Source organism: Hippocampus comes, unplaced genomic scaffold (assembly GCF_001891065.2).
Source record: "Hippocampus comes isolate QL1 unplaced genomic scaffold, H_comes_QL1_v1.1 scaffold754, whole genome shotgun sequence".
Classification (NCBI taxonomy): Eukaryota; Metazoa; Chordata; class Actinopteri; order Syngnathiformes; family Syngnathidae; genus Hippocampus; species Hippocampus comes.
The window spans coordinates 2574-20888 of NW_017805022.1; the positions used below are offsets into that span (position 1 = coordinate 2574).

Sequence of the window (18315 nt, forward strand, 5' to 3'; positions counted from 1 at the left end):
ATTGCGGCGCTCAGCGAGCTAGAACCATAAGGCAGGGGGGGTGGATTCCATTCCCTGTTAATTTCAGCTTCGACGAATAGCCGTTTGAATGTTGAAGCTTTTCAAACTCTGCGTTTTAAATGATAACTACCGGCTCACAAGTTGTCGCCAAAGCTACGAGCGACGCTGCAATCTGATTCCATTTTAAGTGTCTGGGCCTTGTAGGGAGGGGGTGGGGGGTGGGGGGAACATGGCTTTCGCGTGTGCCACCCCATTCCCGGGCCTGATGTCACCATTTTGTGGTCAAAGCGGGTCTAAATTACATTTTCGGAGCCAGGACCATCACCATTTGTAGCACATCATTGGCCAGCGCGGAGGCCTATCAGTTTCCTGCTTGGGGGTAAAAATAAGGAAAAATGAAAGCTGCGCGGACCATTGAATGGGCCCTCGCACCCCCACTTTTGATGAAAAATCCTGGAAAAGATCATCAAACTTAGACACAATGCTCTGGCGCATTAAATGACGTGGGTAAAGTAAAACGCTTGACAATGTAGCGTCACCCATCTGTCTTGGATAGCTTCTTGTGATTTTTCCCTCAGTCAGTTTGTCAAGTGCAAGCCATGAAATTCATCTAGAATTTCCATGTATCCTGTAATGATTACAGATCAGTTCAGTATCGATTAGTCAAGGGGGTGTAGATCAGATTTATTATTTTGAACAAATTACCATAATTTCCGGACTACAGAGCGCACCTGATTATAAGATGCACCCACGACATTTTCAAAAAACATATTGTTCACACATAAGCCGCACCGGTCAATAAGCCGCAGGTGCCAACATTGTAACATGAACTATTTACAAAGAAAGACGGTACACAGAAAGCGTTTTCAAAGTTTTAATAACGTCCCTTAACTTTTCGTTCCAAATAGTGCCTGTAACGAACGCGTCAGCACCACGGCAGTAAAACAGCACAATGAACAAAATCCTCGCTTGCCGTAACACTCGGTTAGCCATTCCTTCATTAGGCTTTCTACCAATGTATATATGAACGTGCATCGCTCTTACATTTTATGCTCGAGCGCTCCCTGACGGCCATTAGAAAAATCTTTATGTAGCCCGCTTTATTAAATAAGCCACAGAGCTGAAAGCGTGTGACAAAGGTTGCGGTTTATAGTCCGGAAATTACATCAGGTAAACTGCAACCTTGTAAACATTTTGCTTTGGAATCCAGTGGACTTTTACCGTGTTTACAATTTTTAGATTGGATGCGCGGCGATGCGGCTTGTGGCTCGCTTCTGGCTATCTATCGGATTCATATTTGTGTAATTGTAGAATCAAATAATTGCCTGTGGAAGCAGACAGGTCTGATACTGTCCAGTGGGGTCTTTGTGCCTGACAAACTCTGTCCAGAGTGGTTCAGGCAGGGACACCCGAGTTGCTTGGAAAAAAGTTTGCAGTTCACTCTGAAGTCACTTGCTCGTAAACATGTTTTTTTTTTTTTTTTTTTACTTCTCTGAGATTTATCCACGGCGCTGGCTCACTATGCCAAGTACCCAAAAGCATTATTGGAAGTCGGCCATGATTGTCATTTGGCGGCGAGCAGGCGTGGATGGCATCTCTGCGAAGCCTCTTTCCAAAGTGACGAAAATGCGTCTGAAAAAGGTGCCAATTAACCGTATGGCAGGAATGTAACCAAGCAAGTAAACATAACGGGCCATTCGTTGGACGCAGTTTGCTTTGTTTACCACAGAAGAATCACCGGGTTTGGCTTTACCTTTTAAAATGTTTGCTATCGGGATCATGCACTTGAAAGCCCAAACACATCTCAAAACCTGAGGAAATCAAGTGTGTCCTTGGTGCGCCTGGCAGCAAAAAGCCACCTGCCGTCCTAAGTGAACATCAAAAAGCACTTCAATGGGAGAGTTGGCGTCGCCATAGCGCTCGCCATTAAGAAACAAATTTGGCTTTTAAAGGGGGAATTGGCCGTCTTTGCCGTCTCGTTTCTGGGCTGCGCGCTGGTGAAATGTGCTTGAGAGAAGCTGCTCTCAGGAGATGTTTCTTTGTCTGATGACAGAAAACAAACACGGCTGCATCTTACTGTTCGCGTAAATGGATGGCGGTCCGGAAATAAATTGCACAGGCTGGAACAATTGGGTCTTTGGGGTTCCAACGCTGCAATTTGAGAAAAAGTCCACAGAACCCAGTGTTGTCGTGAAGTCAGAAGCAGAGAATTTTCCAAAGAAGCTCAGTTCAAGAAGTATGAGATGGGCAACTCGGGGTTTTAGTTCGGGTTGTAGCAATCCGTGCGTTCGCTTTAAGGTCACAGTTTTGGGTTTAGTAATGGCACAGAATGGCGGCCCGGGTGGTTAGCGCGTCGACCGCACAGTGCAAAGTTTCGATTCCAGCTCTGGCCTTCCTGTGTGGAGTTTACATGTTCTCCCCATGCCTGCGTGGATTTTCTCCGGGTACTCCGGTTTCGTCCCACAAAAACATGCACGGCAGGCTGATTGAACACTCAAAATCACAGGTGTCAAAGTCAAGGCCCGGGGGCCAGATCTGGCCCACCACACCATTTTATGTGGCCCGCGAAAGCAAATCAATCAGGTCGAGGTCCATGACGCTTGCTGAAGTCTGAACCAAATTTCAAATTGTCATATTTAATCCACAATAACAGTCATTATTCGTGACTTCTGATTGTAAAACTAGTTCTTGATGAATTTGTTGTGCGCTGTGTATGTAATATGCGGACGGGATTAAACATTTATATGGTTTCCCAAAATTCATAACGGCCCTCCAAGGGAAACCGGAACTACAATGTGGCCCACTACAAAAACTAGTTTGACACCCATGCTCTAAATTGTCCCCAGGTGTGAGTGTGAGCGCGGATGGTTGTTCGTCTCTGTGTGCCCTGCAATTGGCTGGCAACGGTTCAGGGTGTCCCCTGCCTACTGCCAAAAGACAGCTGGGATAGGCTCCAGCATGCCCCGCGACCCTTGTGAGGATAAAGCGGATGAGAAAATGGATGGATGGATGGATAATGGCACAGAATATACAAGGCCCAAAACTGTGGCTATCTGTTCAAATGCCATTTCAAAAGAAGCCAAAAAAATAGACCGAAGCAGAGCGCACTAATGGTGAATTCGCTGCACACGTTTTAGTCCCAAGACTTGTGTCTCACCTGAGAATTGTGTGTGTATGTGTGTGTGTGTGTCTCCCAGAGGACCAGCTACCTCCTGGTTTCCCCACCATCGACATGGGCCCACAGCTCAAAGTGGTGGAGCGAACTCGAACCGCCACCATGCTCTGTGCCGCCAGCGGCAACCCGGACCCGGATATCTCCTGGTTTAAAGACTTCCTCCCCGTCAATACCACCAACAACAACGGCCGCATTAAACAGCTGCGATCAGGTAGGTTGCTTCTCCGTCATCAAAGATCTTTTTGATGTCATCTCTGTTCCCCTTAATATGACTTTTAGAAATTATTTTTGTAGGTAATGGCATTTTCCAATATTTCCTGTTCTATTCTGAGTTTACCCCAGTGTGTTTCTTTTGGTGTTGTCATTAGACTGTTGGAATTTTGTCTCCCCTCATGTGTAGGCTAAAACCGATTTGGGGTTTTTCTTTCTGCTATGTTGGTGCAGTGTGTTTGTTTCGTTTTTGTGAGTCCATTCTTTTTTGGTTTTGTATTGATGAAAATCTCTTCTCGGAAGTTCTCGTACCTTATTTTGTTTGTCTGTGGTATATGGACCTTTATTGGAAATCCGATTTGAAGAAAGAATAATGGTCTATATAGCAGCTATGTGTTTTATTTTGTTGTTGTTTTAATCCGACATAATCTACACTCTCAGAAAAATCACGTTTAGGGGTACGACAACTTGTCACTGTGATGCCATCCACCCCTGACACCCTTGGAAACGGAGACGCACCTTTTATGGCCTTGGGAAATTTACATCAGGAGTCAGATGAGTCACTCTTTGAAGGTGCATCAGTACCGTATTTTCCGGATTATACGTCGCTCCAGAGTATAGGTCGCACCAGCCATAAAATGCATAATAAAGAAGAAAAAACAGATATAAGTCGCATTTGGCGGGGGGGAGGGGGGATATTCGATTAAATCCAACACCAAGAACAGACATGTCATCTTGAAAGGCAATTCAAAATAAAAATAAATACTAAATGCTAACGTTTCATGACACATAAACAACGAACTGAGAACGTGCCTTGTATCGTCACGTAACCCATTAAGAATGATTCAGATAACTAGAGCATAAAGAACGAACAAGTTTACCAAACCATCAGTGTCACTCCAAATAACGAAATCCAACGAAATATTCATCGACGGTGTCACTTTTGAACAACTCCGGAGGTAGAAGATGCGGTCCTTCCTCTTCTACGTCGCATACGTCAGACTTATCGTTGACTTATCAACACAGGCCTAGAGCGCCCACTTGTGGTTAAATCTGAAAGTAACATGTGAAAATGATATAACGTGTCTCACACAAAAGTCGCTTCAGAGTATAAGTCACACCCCCCAACCAAACTATGAAAAAAAACCTGCGACTTACAGTCCGAAAAATACGGTCCGCATTGATTCCGACTCCACCTTCTGTATCCAACAATGAGTTTGGGAGTACAGTCTCGACTTTTAGGCTGCATTCCCGCGAGCAGTTCGTTTGAGTGCAATTGTTCGGATGTCATTGACTTCCCACGGTAGCCCAATTTCTACAACCATATCAACTTCCTACATGATGCCTTTTTCCCAGAAAGCCATCGACATCCTGTTAGCCGCATTCCTATCAAACGTATCGACGACTCATCGCCCTCTCCAGACCTGTTCACTTCCGATGGTACCCCTGTTCCTACAAACCCATCAAGTGATTACGATGTCCTTATTTCTACCAATCGATGAATTTGCGATGGTACCCGTACTTCACCAAAGCCATCAACCACCTGCGGTACCCCTATTTCTGACAGTGTACTGACCCCCCCCCTGAAAACAACTTGTGTTCTGCAGCATCTGGCAACGTGTGTTTTTGACCACCTTTGTCTTTTTTCTTTTTATTTTCTTTTATTTTTTTTTGTTTCCAAGAGAACTAACTAACCCCGCGCCATGATGATGATGATGATCAAAGCAATTAACGCCACCTCTTGTTAACCAACAACTTTAAGAATATGACCATATTCTTACGCCTATGTCTTTCTTCTCTCTATATGTGTTTTTTTTTTTTTAATCTACAGAATCCTTTGGTAAGTGCTTAGCTCTAAAGCGCACATCACCCCCTTCCACTAATTCTCATGTTTCCAACAAGTATTAAAATGCATGGCATGCATTTTACTAACAGACGACTTCAGGCTTACAACTACGACGAGTACGATTACTCCAATTTAAGAGACACTTCCCTCACGTAGACAGTGCTCACCTCACATGTAAGGAACGGCAGCTTCCACTGAGCTGACACGTTTTGGGTTTTTTTTTCTTTCTTTTGGGGTTGTTTTAAATGTAAAAATGCGAAAGTCACAAAGGGACACATGTTCAGCAAGCACACAAAGGCCTCCAGAGTTTTTCCCCTTTTCACTAGACGGTCTTCAGAAGCTCCTCCATGTGAAAGTTCCTGTGATTTCGCAAATGCTGAATCCTGCACCGAACGTTCTTATTCTCTCTCTTGATCTCTCTCCTGTCTATTTCCTCCAGAATCGTCTATTTACTGTTGAAATTTTCTTCTTCTTCCAACCCCCCAACCCAAAAAAACAAAAAGCAATCCAGACTTCATTCTTGCTGTCACCGCCATCCACTGAGTGCCATCACTCTTCACGTTTGTCCCGTTTGTCATTCGCCATGGCGTTCTCCTCTTTCTGAGTTGTCCTGTTTTGTTGACTCGATTCCATCCATGTCCCCGTTCTGTTCCGCTTTCACAAGCCCCCGTCGTGATATGCTTGCCCTGGCTCCAACAACAACAAAAAGCATATCCAATGACAATTATTATTATTTTTTTTTATTTTTTTGTCAAGCTCTTTCCATTTTTGTTTGCCATATAGCAAATCATGCGTCCCTCTTTTTGTCCAACTAAAACAACCAAGCATTTTTCCCCCCCTTAGCTGTTCTTGCTGTGGAGTCAACGCCCCCACCCCCCACCCCCCACAAAAATCTATTTTTTCCCCCCATTTCTTCTACTTGCTCTCCTCTCCTGTACCTCTACAAAAAAGCCCAAACAACCACTTTTTTGATAAAGTTTCTACGGTGCTTTTTTACTTCTTTCACACCTATTTTTCTGACTTTTCTTGCCTCTTTGGAACTTTTGACTTTTTTTTGTATTTTTTTTTTTGTCTTCAGGCTTTGGGAAAAACAGTAGAGTCGGACGGAGGGAAGCGGATGCATTGGCTCAATTTTTGGCCATGTTGACCCGGGGAGCCGCAGCAGTTTGTTTTTGTCTGGTCAATGTGACACCACACTGCTGATCCCATTGTGGATTTTTATGGGTGTCTTTTGAAACTCAAAAAAAAAAAAAAGAAAAGAAATAAATAAAAAGCAGTGGTTGGTTCTTGTTGGCTCAGGGGCCCAGCATTTTGAATTTTGTCCTCTAATACACCTGTATTTTATTTTTCAGCTAAGGGTTGTCGCAAGGTTGTAAGTTGTGCTGACATGCATTTCTTGCCAAGATTTGCATGTCAAAAACAAACAAACAAACAAACAAAGTTTTGTTCCGGAGGGTTGTGTGTTGGATTTGCCTTGCATTTTCCTGCAATTGCTCTTTTTTTTTCCCCCACATGTGAGCAGCAATTTTATTTTTTATTTTTGCACAATGCTGCCTTTTTTTTTTTTTTTTTTTGGAAAAGTGAAAAAAATACAAATGGCAGGCGATTTGTGATTGAATATGCTAAAAAAAAAATTCATTTCGAAAATTTCTTTCTTTCAATTGTCCTTTCTTGTTCAGCTGCTTTCTTCGACTGTAAACCTCTTTTGTTTGATCCATGTCTCCCTTAAAGCAGTGCCACTCATCCCCCATATTGACCAGTCAACTTACATGTTGTACCCCAGCCCTTGCGCTCGATAAAATTTATCTACCTGCATTGGCATTATAGGATGAGTGTCTTTTCAAACTCATGATTTTTTTTCTGAATTCTGTTTAGTTTTGTAAATTTCTTCCAAGGTTACTCACAGTAACCCTCCAGAGTCGAATGCCTTAAACATGCGCACCATTCGGGAACAAAAATGTGCCCCAAAGTTGTACAGTTTACCATAGAATTATTCTTTCAATTTTGTTTTTTATTACAACAAATTATGATTTTTCTTGAGGTATAATAAACACGTCACAATAAAAACAAATGTAACTCATGATCAATGGTGATTTTCACATTTTCATATCCAGATGGCTGAATTGTACGTTGAAGTCAGCATCGATGTTCCGCCACGGTCTCGTTACATTTTACATCCCCAAAACTAAAGCCGTTGTCAGGACGGCAACAAAATGATTAAATGGAAGCATCATCTCAGAAGACTTGCTCGGATCTTGCCAGACTGCAACAAACACAATAACGTGTATTATTGCTTGCAGTGGACACTGAAAACAGTTTTGTTTTTTTTTAATCAATAAGTTAAACATTAGGGTGCAGAGGTAGGACTGAGCTCATACAAGAGATGCCTTATCATCCTCCTTGCATGTCGGCTAAGAACGTAAAAAAATGGCCCTGTTTGACCCCGGAACAGACGATTTGAATTGCGAATGATGAGAAGGCGTAACGGACGACGGTGTTGGACTTTGGAGGTTCCGCTGTGTGAGTCTTTTTGAGTCTCGCGCACGATGAGGCTAACTTAGTGGATCAAACAAATGATTCAAGAAACGAGTTCAATTCCTTCATATTTCGTCATTTGCAAAAGAAAAGAAATGCTCGTGATGTTTTTGGCACACTTTAATTCTCCTCTGCCATCCTGTTTGTGATTCCCAAACAGGAGCCCTGCAGATAGAGCAGAGCGAGGAGTCGGACCAGGGAAAGTATGAGTGTGTGGCCACCAACAACGATGGGACGCGCTACTCGGCGCCGGCCAACCTTTACGTTCGAGGTATGATAACAGCACTAAAACTCGTTTGTAAATAAAGCCTACGGAAGGCCGCGTTCTATGTTGTAAGTATCTTTTGAATTGCTTTTAATTTGGATTAAGTGATTGATTTTTTTTCTTTTTTGCACTTTTACCCGCACTGATGTGTGAACCTATACAGATTCCGCTTTTTTTTTCCCCAGCCCTTTCCATTACCTGGCCCAGTTGGCGAGAATTGCTCATTGTTTTAACTTGACTTTTTTTTTTTTTTTTTGCATTCTCTTTTCCTCCCTGTTGATCAACAATGAAAGGGCATCAAGGAATTTACCAATGTTTCACATGTTCTTCTTTCTGAAGGCGACCGACCTATGTCAGTTTCCTATCTATTGAATGTTTAATGCTCAAGTACGGACGTTGCCGGTCCGAAAGCTAAAGTGCTTTGCAGGGGTCATGAAGAGGCTCTAATCGACTCATTCGCTGCCAGCCATTTTTCAATCAGAGTTCCCCCATGTTGCCGGCCGTTTGATAGCATTTTTGACTCATCTTTCAGAACCGATCAGTGTTGACTCTCCTTTCACAATAAAACCAAAAAGCTCAGAAAATGCATTTTATGTGAAGAGAAACAAGCAGAACATTGACTTTGATACTTTTTTTTTTTTTTTTTGCTTTTGCGACGTCTCAAACTATAAAATGATGAAAAGCAAACTGGGAAAGGGCCTTTTGGAGGCAAAATATTTTATTCACAGTGACACTAACTCACTGCATGGCTCCGGTTGAACGTTACTCGCCTTATTACACCGTGTTCACAAAATTACTCACTTTATAAATGATCTTTTGTCACGATCGAGACACACACTTTCTATGACCAAATTCATTGTTGTCCTATACTGATTCATACCGTTAAGTGTCAGGTGCCTAAACTTGTCCATCTTACAGCGTGTTGGCATTTCTCTTCCCCATAATCAACGCGATGAGCCAAGACGACCGCTAATATTTATCTTCAATGCCAAAGCCGTGGTGATCTCAAATCCAAAGTGATGCAATGCCGCCATCGACGGGGATCTGCTAGTCAGGATGCTGATTTGCCATTCTGAATTTCAATGAAAAGCTGGGCCATGCCTCCCTATTAAAAATGTCGTTTCGCTTGCAAAAGAAGCTTTCCCAGGCACCTCTCTGCAACACCACATTTTGTGATGTTGAAATCAGCACAGGCTATTTGATGATTAGTTCACAAATTAGAATACGTAACTCTGGCCAAAAACGTAGCCCCATCCCCATTTTTGGCGAAACACAGTGGACAGGTCTGACACAAGAATAACTCTCTTAAGTCTTATGCCCATAACTGAACAGGAAGTCAGCCATTTTTGAGGGGATATGGGGTCCTTTTCTTGGTGTCATTACTGATCATAAAACCTAAATGGAATTCACCCCGCTGTCACATGATAAATGGCACAACTTGAGTTTTCAAGGAAAGGATTCCACACTGGAGTGTTGGAAAAAAAAATATTGCAAAACTGAGAATAAAACGCCAAGACGAGACAACAGTCGAAAGAAAGTGGGAGAAGAAACACAGACGAGACGGTCCCAAAAAGCTTTGCTGCTTTTACGTCACCCACCACCGGTAGTCAGAGGTTGATGGAAGCTATCTGCTACTTACGCAGAAGCGGGTAGCTAGCAACAACTTCGGCTGGCTACTAGTGCGCCTAAACATGTTACGGAGCCGATCCTAAGTCAGTCATCGTCACCTGCATAGTGGCCAGTGAGCGACTTTAGTTTCGAGAATCACTCTCACGAAGGGATGATGAGAAAAAAATGGAGACGCCACACTAAATGCTAAGCTAACCTAAGAGTGACACGGTGAGTGCATCACGTGATTGGGTGATCGAATACGAGACACTTTTAAGAGACGGCTGGCTGGAACCACGTTCAAGGGGATAACATCCAACTTTGAACAGCAAAATAGGAGAAAAATTAATCAGTGTCGAGATTCTGGAGAGAAAATAAAACATGCTAAAGTGAGCCGGAATGGGAAGTGAATTGCGGTGCGCTACGCCATGCGTTAGCAAGGAGGAGTAGCCCGTAAGGTTCAAAGTAGAAGAATATAGTATTTAATATTTAGGATTTATCAGTCATGTTCTTTTTTGTTTTCACAATAGAGTCCTGCCTTTTAACTTTTGAAGTCTTCCCAATAAATGTTCTCAAAATTACATGACAGCAGTTGTTTACCTTTGCTTCTCGACAAGAAAATAAAGTTTGCTGCTATACATAATGTGAATTAAAGAACTAAACACCGGTGAATCTAAAAAAAAAACAAAAAGAAAACCAGCTGATCGTTCATTATATTGTCCTATTTTTATTTATTTTTATTTGTTTAAGCCTTTGCTTCAGGTCCCTGGGATTAACATACCCCCCAAAAATTGCTCCACAAAATTGGAGAGGTGCTCCTCAAAAGAAGTCGCTGATTCACAAAACTACTCTGCAAAGAAAAAAAAAATATTGAAGTACATTTTTAAATATTGAAGTACATTTTAAAATATTTAGAGCCTGAGTTCCGTCTTCTTCCACATCAAACGAGATGAGGAATTCTAATTAAATCACTTTTTGAGTTTTTTAAAGGGATTGTCTCAACACTTTTGTCTTGTATGTGCTGCTCTGACATGAATATGTGCTTTTTCGTACTTAAGTAATATCTAATGTCAGTGATTTGAGATTTTCAAGCAAGGTATAGAGGGCAAAGTCCTTTGAGATGTTTAATCTGGACGCTTGTTTACTCTCCCCCTTGTTTTTCTCCTTTATTCTTTGTGTTCATTTTCTTTTTTTTTTGTGTACCTTCATAAACAATCCTCCATCTCCCCTTCAGAGCTGCGGGAAGGTTGGTGTGTTTTCTTTTTTTCTCCAAATACAGCAACGCACACTGTTCATTCAGAGAAATGCTCAAGTGGTATTGTTATGATTGTTTCAGTTGTCCGCCGGTGCTCCATATTGGTTCGCGCACAAGACCGACATTTGCATCTCATTTGCATGCTGTCAGTGTTCCTGCTTGGCCTCCAGAAATCCAGGAAAACGAGTCTTGAACGGAACGAACGGAAGCTTCCCGAATGACGTTGATGAGGAATATGTACTTGATAGTAATTGGCACTAAATACAAGTGTTAAGCTGTAAAAGCAACCTTGCCCCCAAGAGACTGAGGGAGGGGGCTCCTTGAAAGAATAGCGGCTTATGATGATGAGCCCTCACAAATGTAATGATATTCAAATGAGCGGGATAATATGATGTCTGCGGGGAAGCGCGCGCAACGCCGTCCGATTGGATATTAATTAAATCTGGATTATTTAATAATGGACGACAAAGCGGGGCCGTTCAGTTTGCGAGTCCGCACAGGAAGCGATGGCCAAAGATGAAAGGCAGCAACACTGTTTATTTTGAGTTGAGTGTGCCGTAAATATTTATTTGGGGTGTTTTTTTGTGTGACCCAAGTTTCTGTCTACAGCTCAGCCTGTTTTTTGTTGTTGTTATTTTTGTCGTGAGTTGCATTCTTCCACAAATGAATAGAATGCAAGGATAAAAGTATCATGAAATAAATCCAGTCAAGTATTATTTTACCATTGACAAAATTGTAAGATGTTAATTTTACTATTATGATCATCGTCATTGAATTACTTCATAAGTACTAACTCACTCATGTGAATATGCTTTGTATCTACGTCCATATTTCCTAGTGAGTTAATGACTTCATCATTATGTTGCGCAAAAGATACTCGTGGCAGTATTCAGCACAAGTGTTTATTGTATTTTATATTTGTTTCTACGATATTGTACAGCATACAAGTATAATTGTAATGTAAGTGTATTACTCGGTGACTTAAGTATGAATTAGTTAACAGCAATTTTTGAATCAGAGATGGCTTTGTGTACCTGGTGTCGGAATCAGAGCATTTTTATTTTTTTTTCTGTAGCAACGTTGACCACCATCTCAGATTTAAAAATTTTGTTCACATTTGTCGACCAGTTTTTTTTTATTTTAATGGCGTCGTGTTGTTACTATTCTCATTCTCGTTCTTTTGGTCCTGATGGTGCTCATCACATGAAGTTGCATGCAGCACTGCATCATGGTGTCGCATCGCTCATCAATCACAACGCGTCCATCGCGGATCAATCATCCCGGCGGTCTCCCGCCCGAGGGCCTCTTTTCAAGCGGTCTCCTTGTCTTTGTGTCCCGTGGCAGTGCGCCGGGTGCCGCCGCGCTTCTCCATCCCGCCCACGGACAACGAGATCATGCCGGGCGGCAGCGTGAACATCACGTGCGTGGCGGTGGGCTCGCCCATGCCGTACGTCAAGTGGATGCTGGGTGCCGAGGACCTGACGCCCGAGGACGACATGCCCATCGGGCGCAACGTCCTGGAGCTGACCGACGTGCGCCAGTCGGCCAACTACACCTGCGTGGCCATGTCCACGCTGGGCGTCATCGAGGCCGTGGCGCAGATCACCGTCAAAGGTACTCCTTTCGCCCTCGCCACTTCGGTAATCCTACTCTCTTATAACAACAATGATACTCATACGTGTTACTACTACCACCTATTAAAACGACTAAGTACTGTCCTTATCATGTCATATTTTTTTTTTTGGGTAAGTCCTATAGTCATGTGACAGTCGAAGTTTTGAAAATAGCAGATTGCAATGAATAAAAATATCCCATTCATGAGTCAATCAAAGAAATGATAAACAAAAGAAACCAATCGGTACATTAGTCATCAAGTTTTTAAGTCCGCATCGTATCTGTGGCTGAGCTCGGAGGGGTCAACACGTCGGGTCAACAGTGTCAGACGGCAGCAAATCGAGTTTGGGGGTTTATCTCGCAGCCGGAGAGCAACGCGGGAGGCTTGCCTGACCATTTGGTGTCCTCTGCAGGCGCGCTACATGTTATCCGAGGCGCAATCATATCGGCGCGAGGACAATCCGGCGAGCGGGCGCCACCGCATGCACACAAGGGACAAGCTTTTCTTGTTCCAGAGACATAACAGAGATATTAGTCACAATATAACAGCCTGACAGCGAGGGCTCCCTGTAGCATAGTTCAGGCGGCGTATAAAGACAATCTATTGCCGGTATATTCCGCCGCGTGAGGAATTAAAGCCATAAATTCCACCGCTAAATTATTCAAGTGATAAGCAGCTCCGTGTCGGAGATGAGCAACGTGGTTTCAAACACGCCGCTTCGTACGCACGAGCGGTTGCACGGGGCTGGCCGGATGAACGCTATTTCCTCATTGTGCAGCGGCTTACCGATCACTGCCCAGTTCTATCTTGCAGAGTTTTGTAGCAAGTATTGTCTGTTGGAGAAATCGAGGTGATATCACGGATTTTACGGTTTATAGCAATCAAGTTTTTTTTTTTCCGTGCCCATGAAAATAAAACATGTTGGAGCAGTTGCATGGAATTTTCGTTCTCTGTGGCTGTCATTGACCGCTGCTAACATCACCCATTCATGGATGGAACACTTTTAGTTTCGTTTCTTGCCAGAGGAAGATCCTGACCATTCAGGAGAAGGTTAAAACTCCTGCATGTGTGCATATGGGAAGGACAGACTTACTTTTTGTTCTCTCGCAACAAAACATTTCACTGGAACTCAATACCCCAGGCTAGAAATGGGCGCGGACCGATACTATCATTATCGGGTCAATATTGGCCTTATTGCAAAATATTGGTATTTCTGAATGACGACAGATACTTAAGGCAAAAAATAAAAAATAAAATAAAAGATATTGAACATGTCTCACTTGTTGGTAATTGGAGCCACACTGTGGCCATTTGAGACATTGGCGAATCATCACCTGATTCATAAAAACAGAAAGGTCTTTGTCTACCATGAACTATCGCTGTGTTAATTTTCAAAATTTATGTCACAAAAGTACGAGTCATATTGGTAATCGGTCTCGGTAAGTACTCAAGTGTGAATACTCCCAACTGGTTTCGGTCTGAAAAAAGTGGGATCAACCATACCAAACTACTGGCAATGACGGGCATTTGCAGCACACAACACGAATCAGCACTGGAGTGCATTTTCTCTGCATTTTATGTCTTTTTTTTTTCATTTTCAGTAAGTTTTAATGTGTGTAAAGCTTGTGCGAGGGTTAAAAGAACAGAAACATTCCATCTCGATTTTCACACATTGCGGTTGGGTCCCTGAATGATAAACATTGCATTTCTGCAGCATTGCCCCGGAATCCCGGCATCCCGGTGGTCACAGAGCGCACCGCCACGAGCATCACCCTGACGTGGGATTCCGGCAATCCCGAACCGGTGTCATACTACATCGTCCAGCACAAGTCCAAGTACTCGGAAGACTTGTACAAGGAAATCGACGGCGTGGCGACCACGCGCTACAGCGTCGGCGGCCTCAGCCCTTACTCGGACTATGAGTTCCGCGTGGTGGCCGTCAACAACATTGGCAGGGGCCCGCCCAGCGAGAGCGTGGAGGCCAAGACGGCCGAGCAGGCGCCCAGCACGGCACCGCGCCGGGTTCGGGGCCAAATGCTGAGCGCCACCACGGCCGTCATCAACTGGGAAGAACCGGAGGAAGCCAACGGGCAGATTATGGGCTACAGGGTGTACTACACGCTGGATTCCAGCCAGCACGTCAACCTGTGGGAAAAGCAAATCGTCCGAGGGGCGAACTTTGTCACCATCCAAGGCCTCATCCCGAACAAAACGTATTACATCAAGGTGCTCGCCTACACGTCGGTCGGCGATGGGCCTCTCTCCCCAGATCTGCAGATCATTGCAAAGACGGGAGGTGAGCTGGCTTTCATTTTCCTCTTTGTAAACCGTTTTAGTACAAACATTTTCGTCACAGACACTTGGGAAAGTCGGTTCCGGTTGTTAAAAGGCGCTGGGAGCATCTCAGTCGGGGCTGTCAACAAACGTCATCCGGAGAACTCCAAGAACAAGGAAATGCAAATAGCTTGTTGTCAACTTGCAGTGGAAAACCAAAACGTAGTCTTTTGACTTAATTAGCTGTGATTTATAGCTGTGGCTATTTTGGATGACAAGATGAGCCTCTCTTGAAATACACTGCGGCTCAACATGTCAACGTGGCTTCATTCCGATGTCTAGTTCCTTCCCAACCGACGGACTTTAAGGGCGAGGCCAAGTCGGAAACCAGCATTTTGTTGTCATGGGTTGCGCCGGTCCAGACGGGACAGGAGAATCAAATCACGGGATACGATCTCTTGTACAAGAAGAGGGATGATCAAGACGAGGTAACGCTCGACGTTCGCGGACCCTTCCGCCTGACTCTTGAATCCGCGCCCATATGACGAGCCTTTCTCTCCTTTTTCAGAGGCGAATTAGCTTCGAGCCCACCTCGACGTACCTCATGAAGGACTTGAAGCCCTTCACCACATACGCCTTCCGTCTGGCGGCCCGTAGCAAGCACGGCGTCGGCGCGTACACCAGCGAGATCTCCGCTGAGACCCCGCAAACACGTAGGTCTTCTTCCATATCCGCGGGGTGACGCCTTTGAAATGTATCCTGCCGAACAAATGAATTGGGATGAAAGGTTTACGCCACGGCTGGCCTTCACCCCTGTTATGTTATGGGTCAAATATAATATTTACGATATTGAAATATTATATTCCGATTCTTTTTATTTTTAATATTTTAATATAATCATTATTTTTATTGTCCTTCTAGATCAGGGGTGTCATACTCATTTTGTGTCGCGGGCCACATTATAGTTACCAGTTCCCTTGGAGGGCCGTTATTACTGTGAAACCATATAAGGAAGTCAAGAATAATGGTTTATTCAACGATAGTTTAAGTTATTGGAATGAGGGTTTTGGTAACAAGAAAACTTACAATAGCTCTCTTATATATTACATGTGAATTTTGAAATTGCGGTCCAAATTTTAGCAAGCATCATGGAAGTCAACATTTGCTTTCACGGGCCACGTAAAATGATGTACTGGGCCAAATCTGGCCCCCGGGCCTTGAGTTTGACACCTGTGCTCTAGATTGAGACAAAGGGGCTAAAGCTTGACCGGAAAATATTTCTAGTGAGCGGTAATCTCCTAATCTTGTTGATGCGCCACCATCAACTTTTTAGAGTTGACTACAATAGTTTAAATGACAAATATACCTGAAGCGATGATGTCAAAACACGTCATTTCAAAACTCATCAAATGAACCGGAAGTGGACGTGCGGCAGTTACTCTCTTGCTAATTCTTGCACGAACAACCCAGGCTAAAATTGGCTCCCCCTTGTTCTTTTAATTTCAAAATAGCCTCCTGGCACAAATGGACGACTTTCCGCTTAGACATCTTCTGGCATTTTAAGGTGTTCAGCAAAAAGCTCAAGATACCTTATCCAGAAAAAAAAAAAAAGTGAACATTAAATTGCAAGCATAGGGGTGGAATTGGTGTCCCAAAGAAACAAACAACTCCAGCTGGTCAGAAAGAGTCTGCATTTTAACACTCGGCGTCATTAAAAGCTCGATTCTCGCTTCTGCACCCTACCGGCAAATAATCGTTCCCCTTTAAATGCACGGTGAGCCGACGAGGTTGAAGAGGGCTTCACTCGAGCGTCTTAAAAGCCAAAGGGCACGCGTGTCCCTTCGGAAGCCTCCTCTCGACCTTGCATGCCAAAAACAGAAGAGAGAATGAACTTTCTGTGAAGCCCAGAAGCAAGTCTACGGACACTAAAACCGGCAGATTCTTTTTTTTTTACTGCTTGTGCACAAATGTTTTTATTTATTTCTTCATTTATTTTTTGTGAGCTCCTTCTTTATAAGGAAAAAATAAATAAAAAATGTCTGTGAGGGAATTTAGCTCGAGTATGACTTAACGTTCGGCTAATTTAAACAGCCTGCAAGTTCCTCTGCCCATGATGTCGTTTTTACACTACCCATAGGCACAGACACGGATTAGCTTCTGATAAACCGTTCAGTAAAATTGGTACTGTGGAGGTCAAGCACTGATGTCCGCACACTATCATTAACAAGTGCAATTTGTTGCCTTGGTGACGATGTAGGCCCGCTAACTGCTGCCTGAGTCGTCATGGTAGCAAAAGCCTTTCGTGTCTTGCTTGTTCGGGGTGAGCGGTAGCTGATTAGCATGAAACATGACCGCCCAAAGAGGGTTTTGACCCAAATTTTGTCCTCAACGTATTGAGACAGTTTGGAACAGTTTGAAATTGTGAGAAAATACTTGATATGCCTCCTTTAAAAAGGTCAGCGATGCTATAAAACACTAACGATAAGGGTAATAATAACGGCCTCACAGAAAGATCAAGTTGTGTCGACGGCTATGTGGCGTTTTTTGTTTTTTTTTTTTTTTTTGAGGCGTCTGTTGTAAACGTGAGGTCTGTAAAAGACAAGACAGCAACTCTCAGGTAGGTATGACAGACGTGAACACACGGCTCGATTGTGTGTTGGGATGCATGCCGATGTTTGAGAATCTACTAAACCAAAGTCATGTCTCCTTGGGAAGCTTCTCTGTCGTACAATCAGGCTTTTACCACAAACCAACAGGCTTCGGAAAGGTTGGTGACGAATGCAGTTTTCTCCTTTCCAAACCCATTTGAACGCATCAACCTTTATGTTTTTGGATTGATGGTAACTGCTTGCCAAATTTGCCTTGACCCAGAAGATGATTGTTAACGGTTACGTGAAGTGTGTATCGGTAGCTTACACAAGGCACAGCTGTCCTCTTTCCAACCAAACACCCTCCATTCATCATCAGTTTTGTGTTACACTTTGTGTTTTTTGGTTCATTCCCATCTTTGGTTGTGCGTTGTCCTCATCTTCCTTTATTTTCCTTTTTTTTTCCCCCTCCATCTGGATATTTCGACAATCACCACCACAATCAAAAAAAAAAAAAAAATACCAAAATGAAAACAAACCACGGCCTCGCCAAACGACAACCGCTCTGAAATTGCACAAAAGCAGAGCCCTCCGGCCCGCCCGCAGAAGTCAGGTGCTCGAGTCCCACGTCCACGAGCATCCTGGTAAGTTGGCGGGCGCCCCCGATGGAATCGCAGAACGGAATCATAACACGATACAGCATCCAGTACGCCGCCACCGACGGGGAGGACAAGACCCCGCGTCAGATCCCGGACATCCCCCCGGAAAGCTCTCAGTACCTTTTGGAACACTTGGAAAAATGGACAGAATACCACGTGACAGTCACCGCTCATACGGATGTCGGAGCAGGGCCGCAAAGTACGCCACAGCTGGTCCGCACCGAGGAGGACGGTACGTGTTCGCCAGTTCCAAAGTTCCTCGCCATGACAGCCATAACTAACAAT

The 18315-nt window shown here is 43.8% G+C and overlaps 1 protein-coding gene across 1 annotated transcript in view; it reads left to right on the forward strand.

Annotated features, from left to right (window-relative positions):
* The first annotated feature begins 3165 nt into the window (after window positions 1–3165).
* LOC109511987 (receptor-type tyrosine-protein phosphatase delta-like) overlaps window positions 3166–18315 on the forward strand; it is a 44666-nt gene continuing 29516 nt past the window's right edge. The window contains exons 1-9 of the mRNA XM_019863422.1: window positions 3166–3386; window positions 5217–5225; window positions 7927–8037; window positions 10874–10885; window positions 12239–12508; window positions 14224–14805; window positions 15126–15271; window positions 15352–15496; window positions 17957–18262. Of these exons, the coding sequence (XP_019718981.1) occupies window positions 3233–3386; window positions 5217–5225; window positions 7927–8037; window positions 10874–10885; window positions 12239–12508; window positions 14224–14805; window positions 15126–15271; window positions 15352–15496; window positions 17957–18262 (1735 nt within the window). The 5' untranslated portion in view covers window positions 3166–3232. The remainder of the gene's footprint in view (window positions 3387–5216; window positions 5226–7926; window positions 8038–10873; window positions 10886–12238; window positions 12509–14223; window positions 14806–15125; window positions 15272–15351; window positions 15497–17956; window positions 18263–18315) is intronic.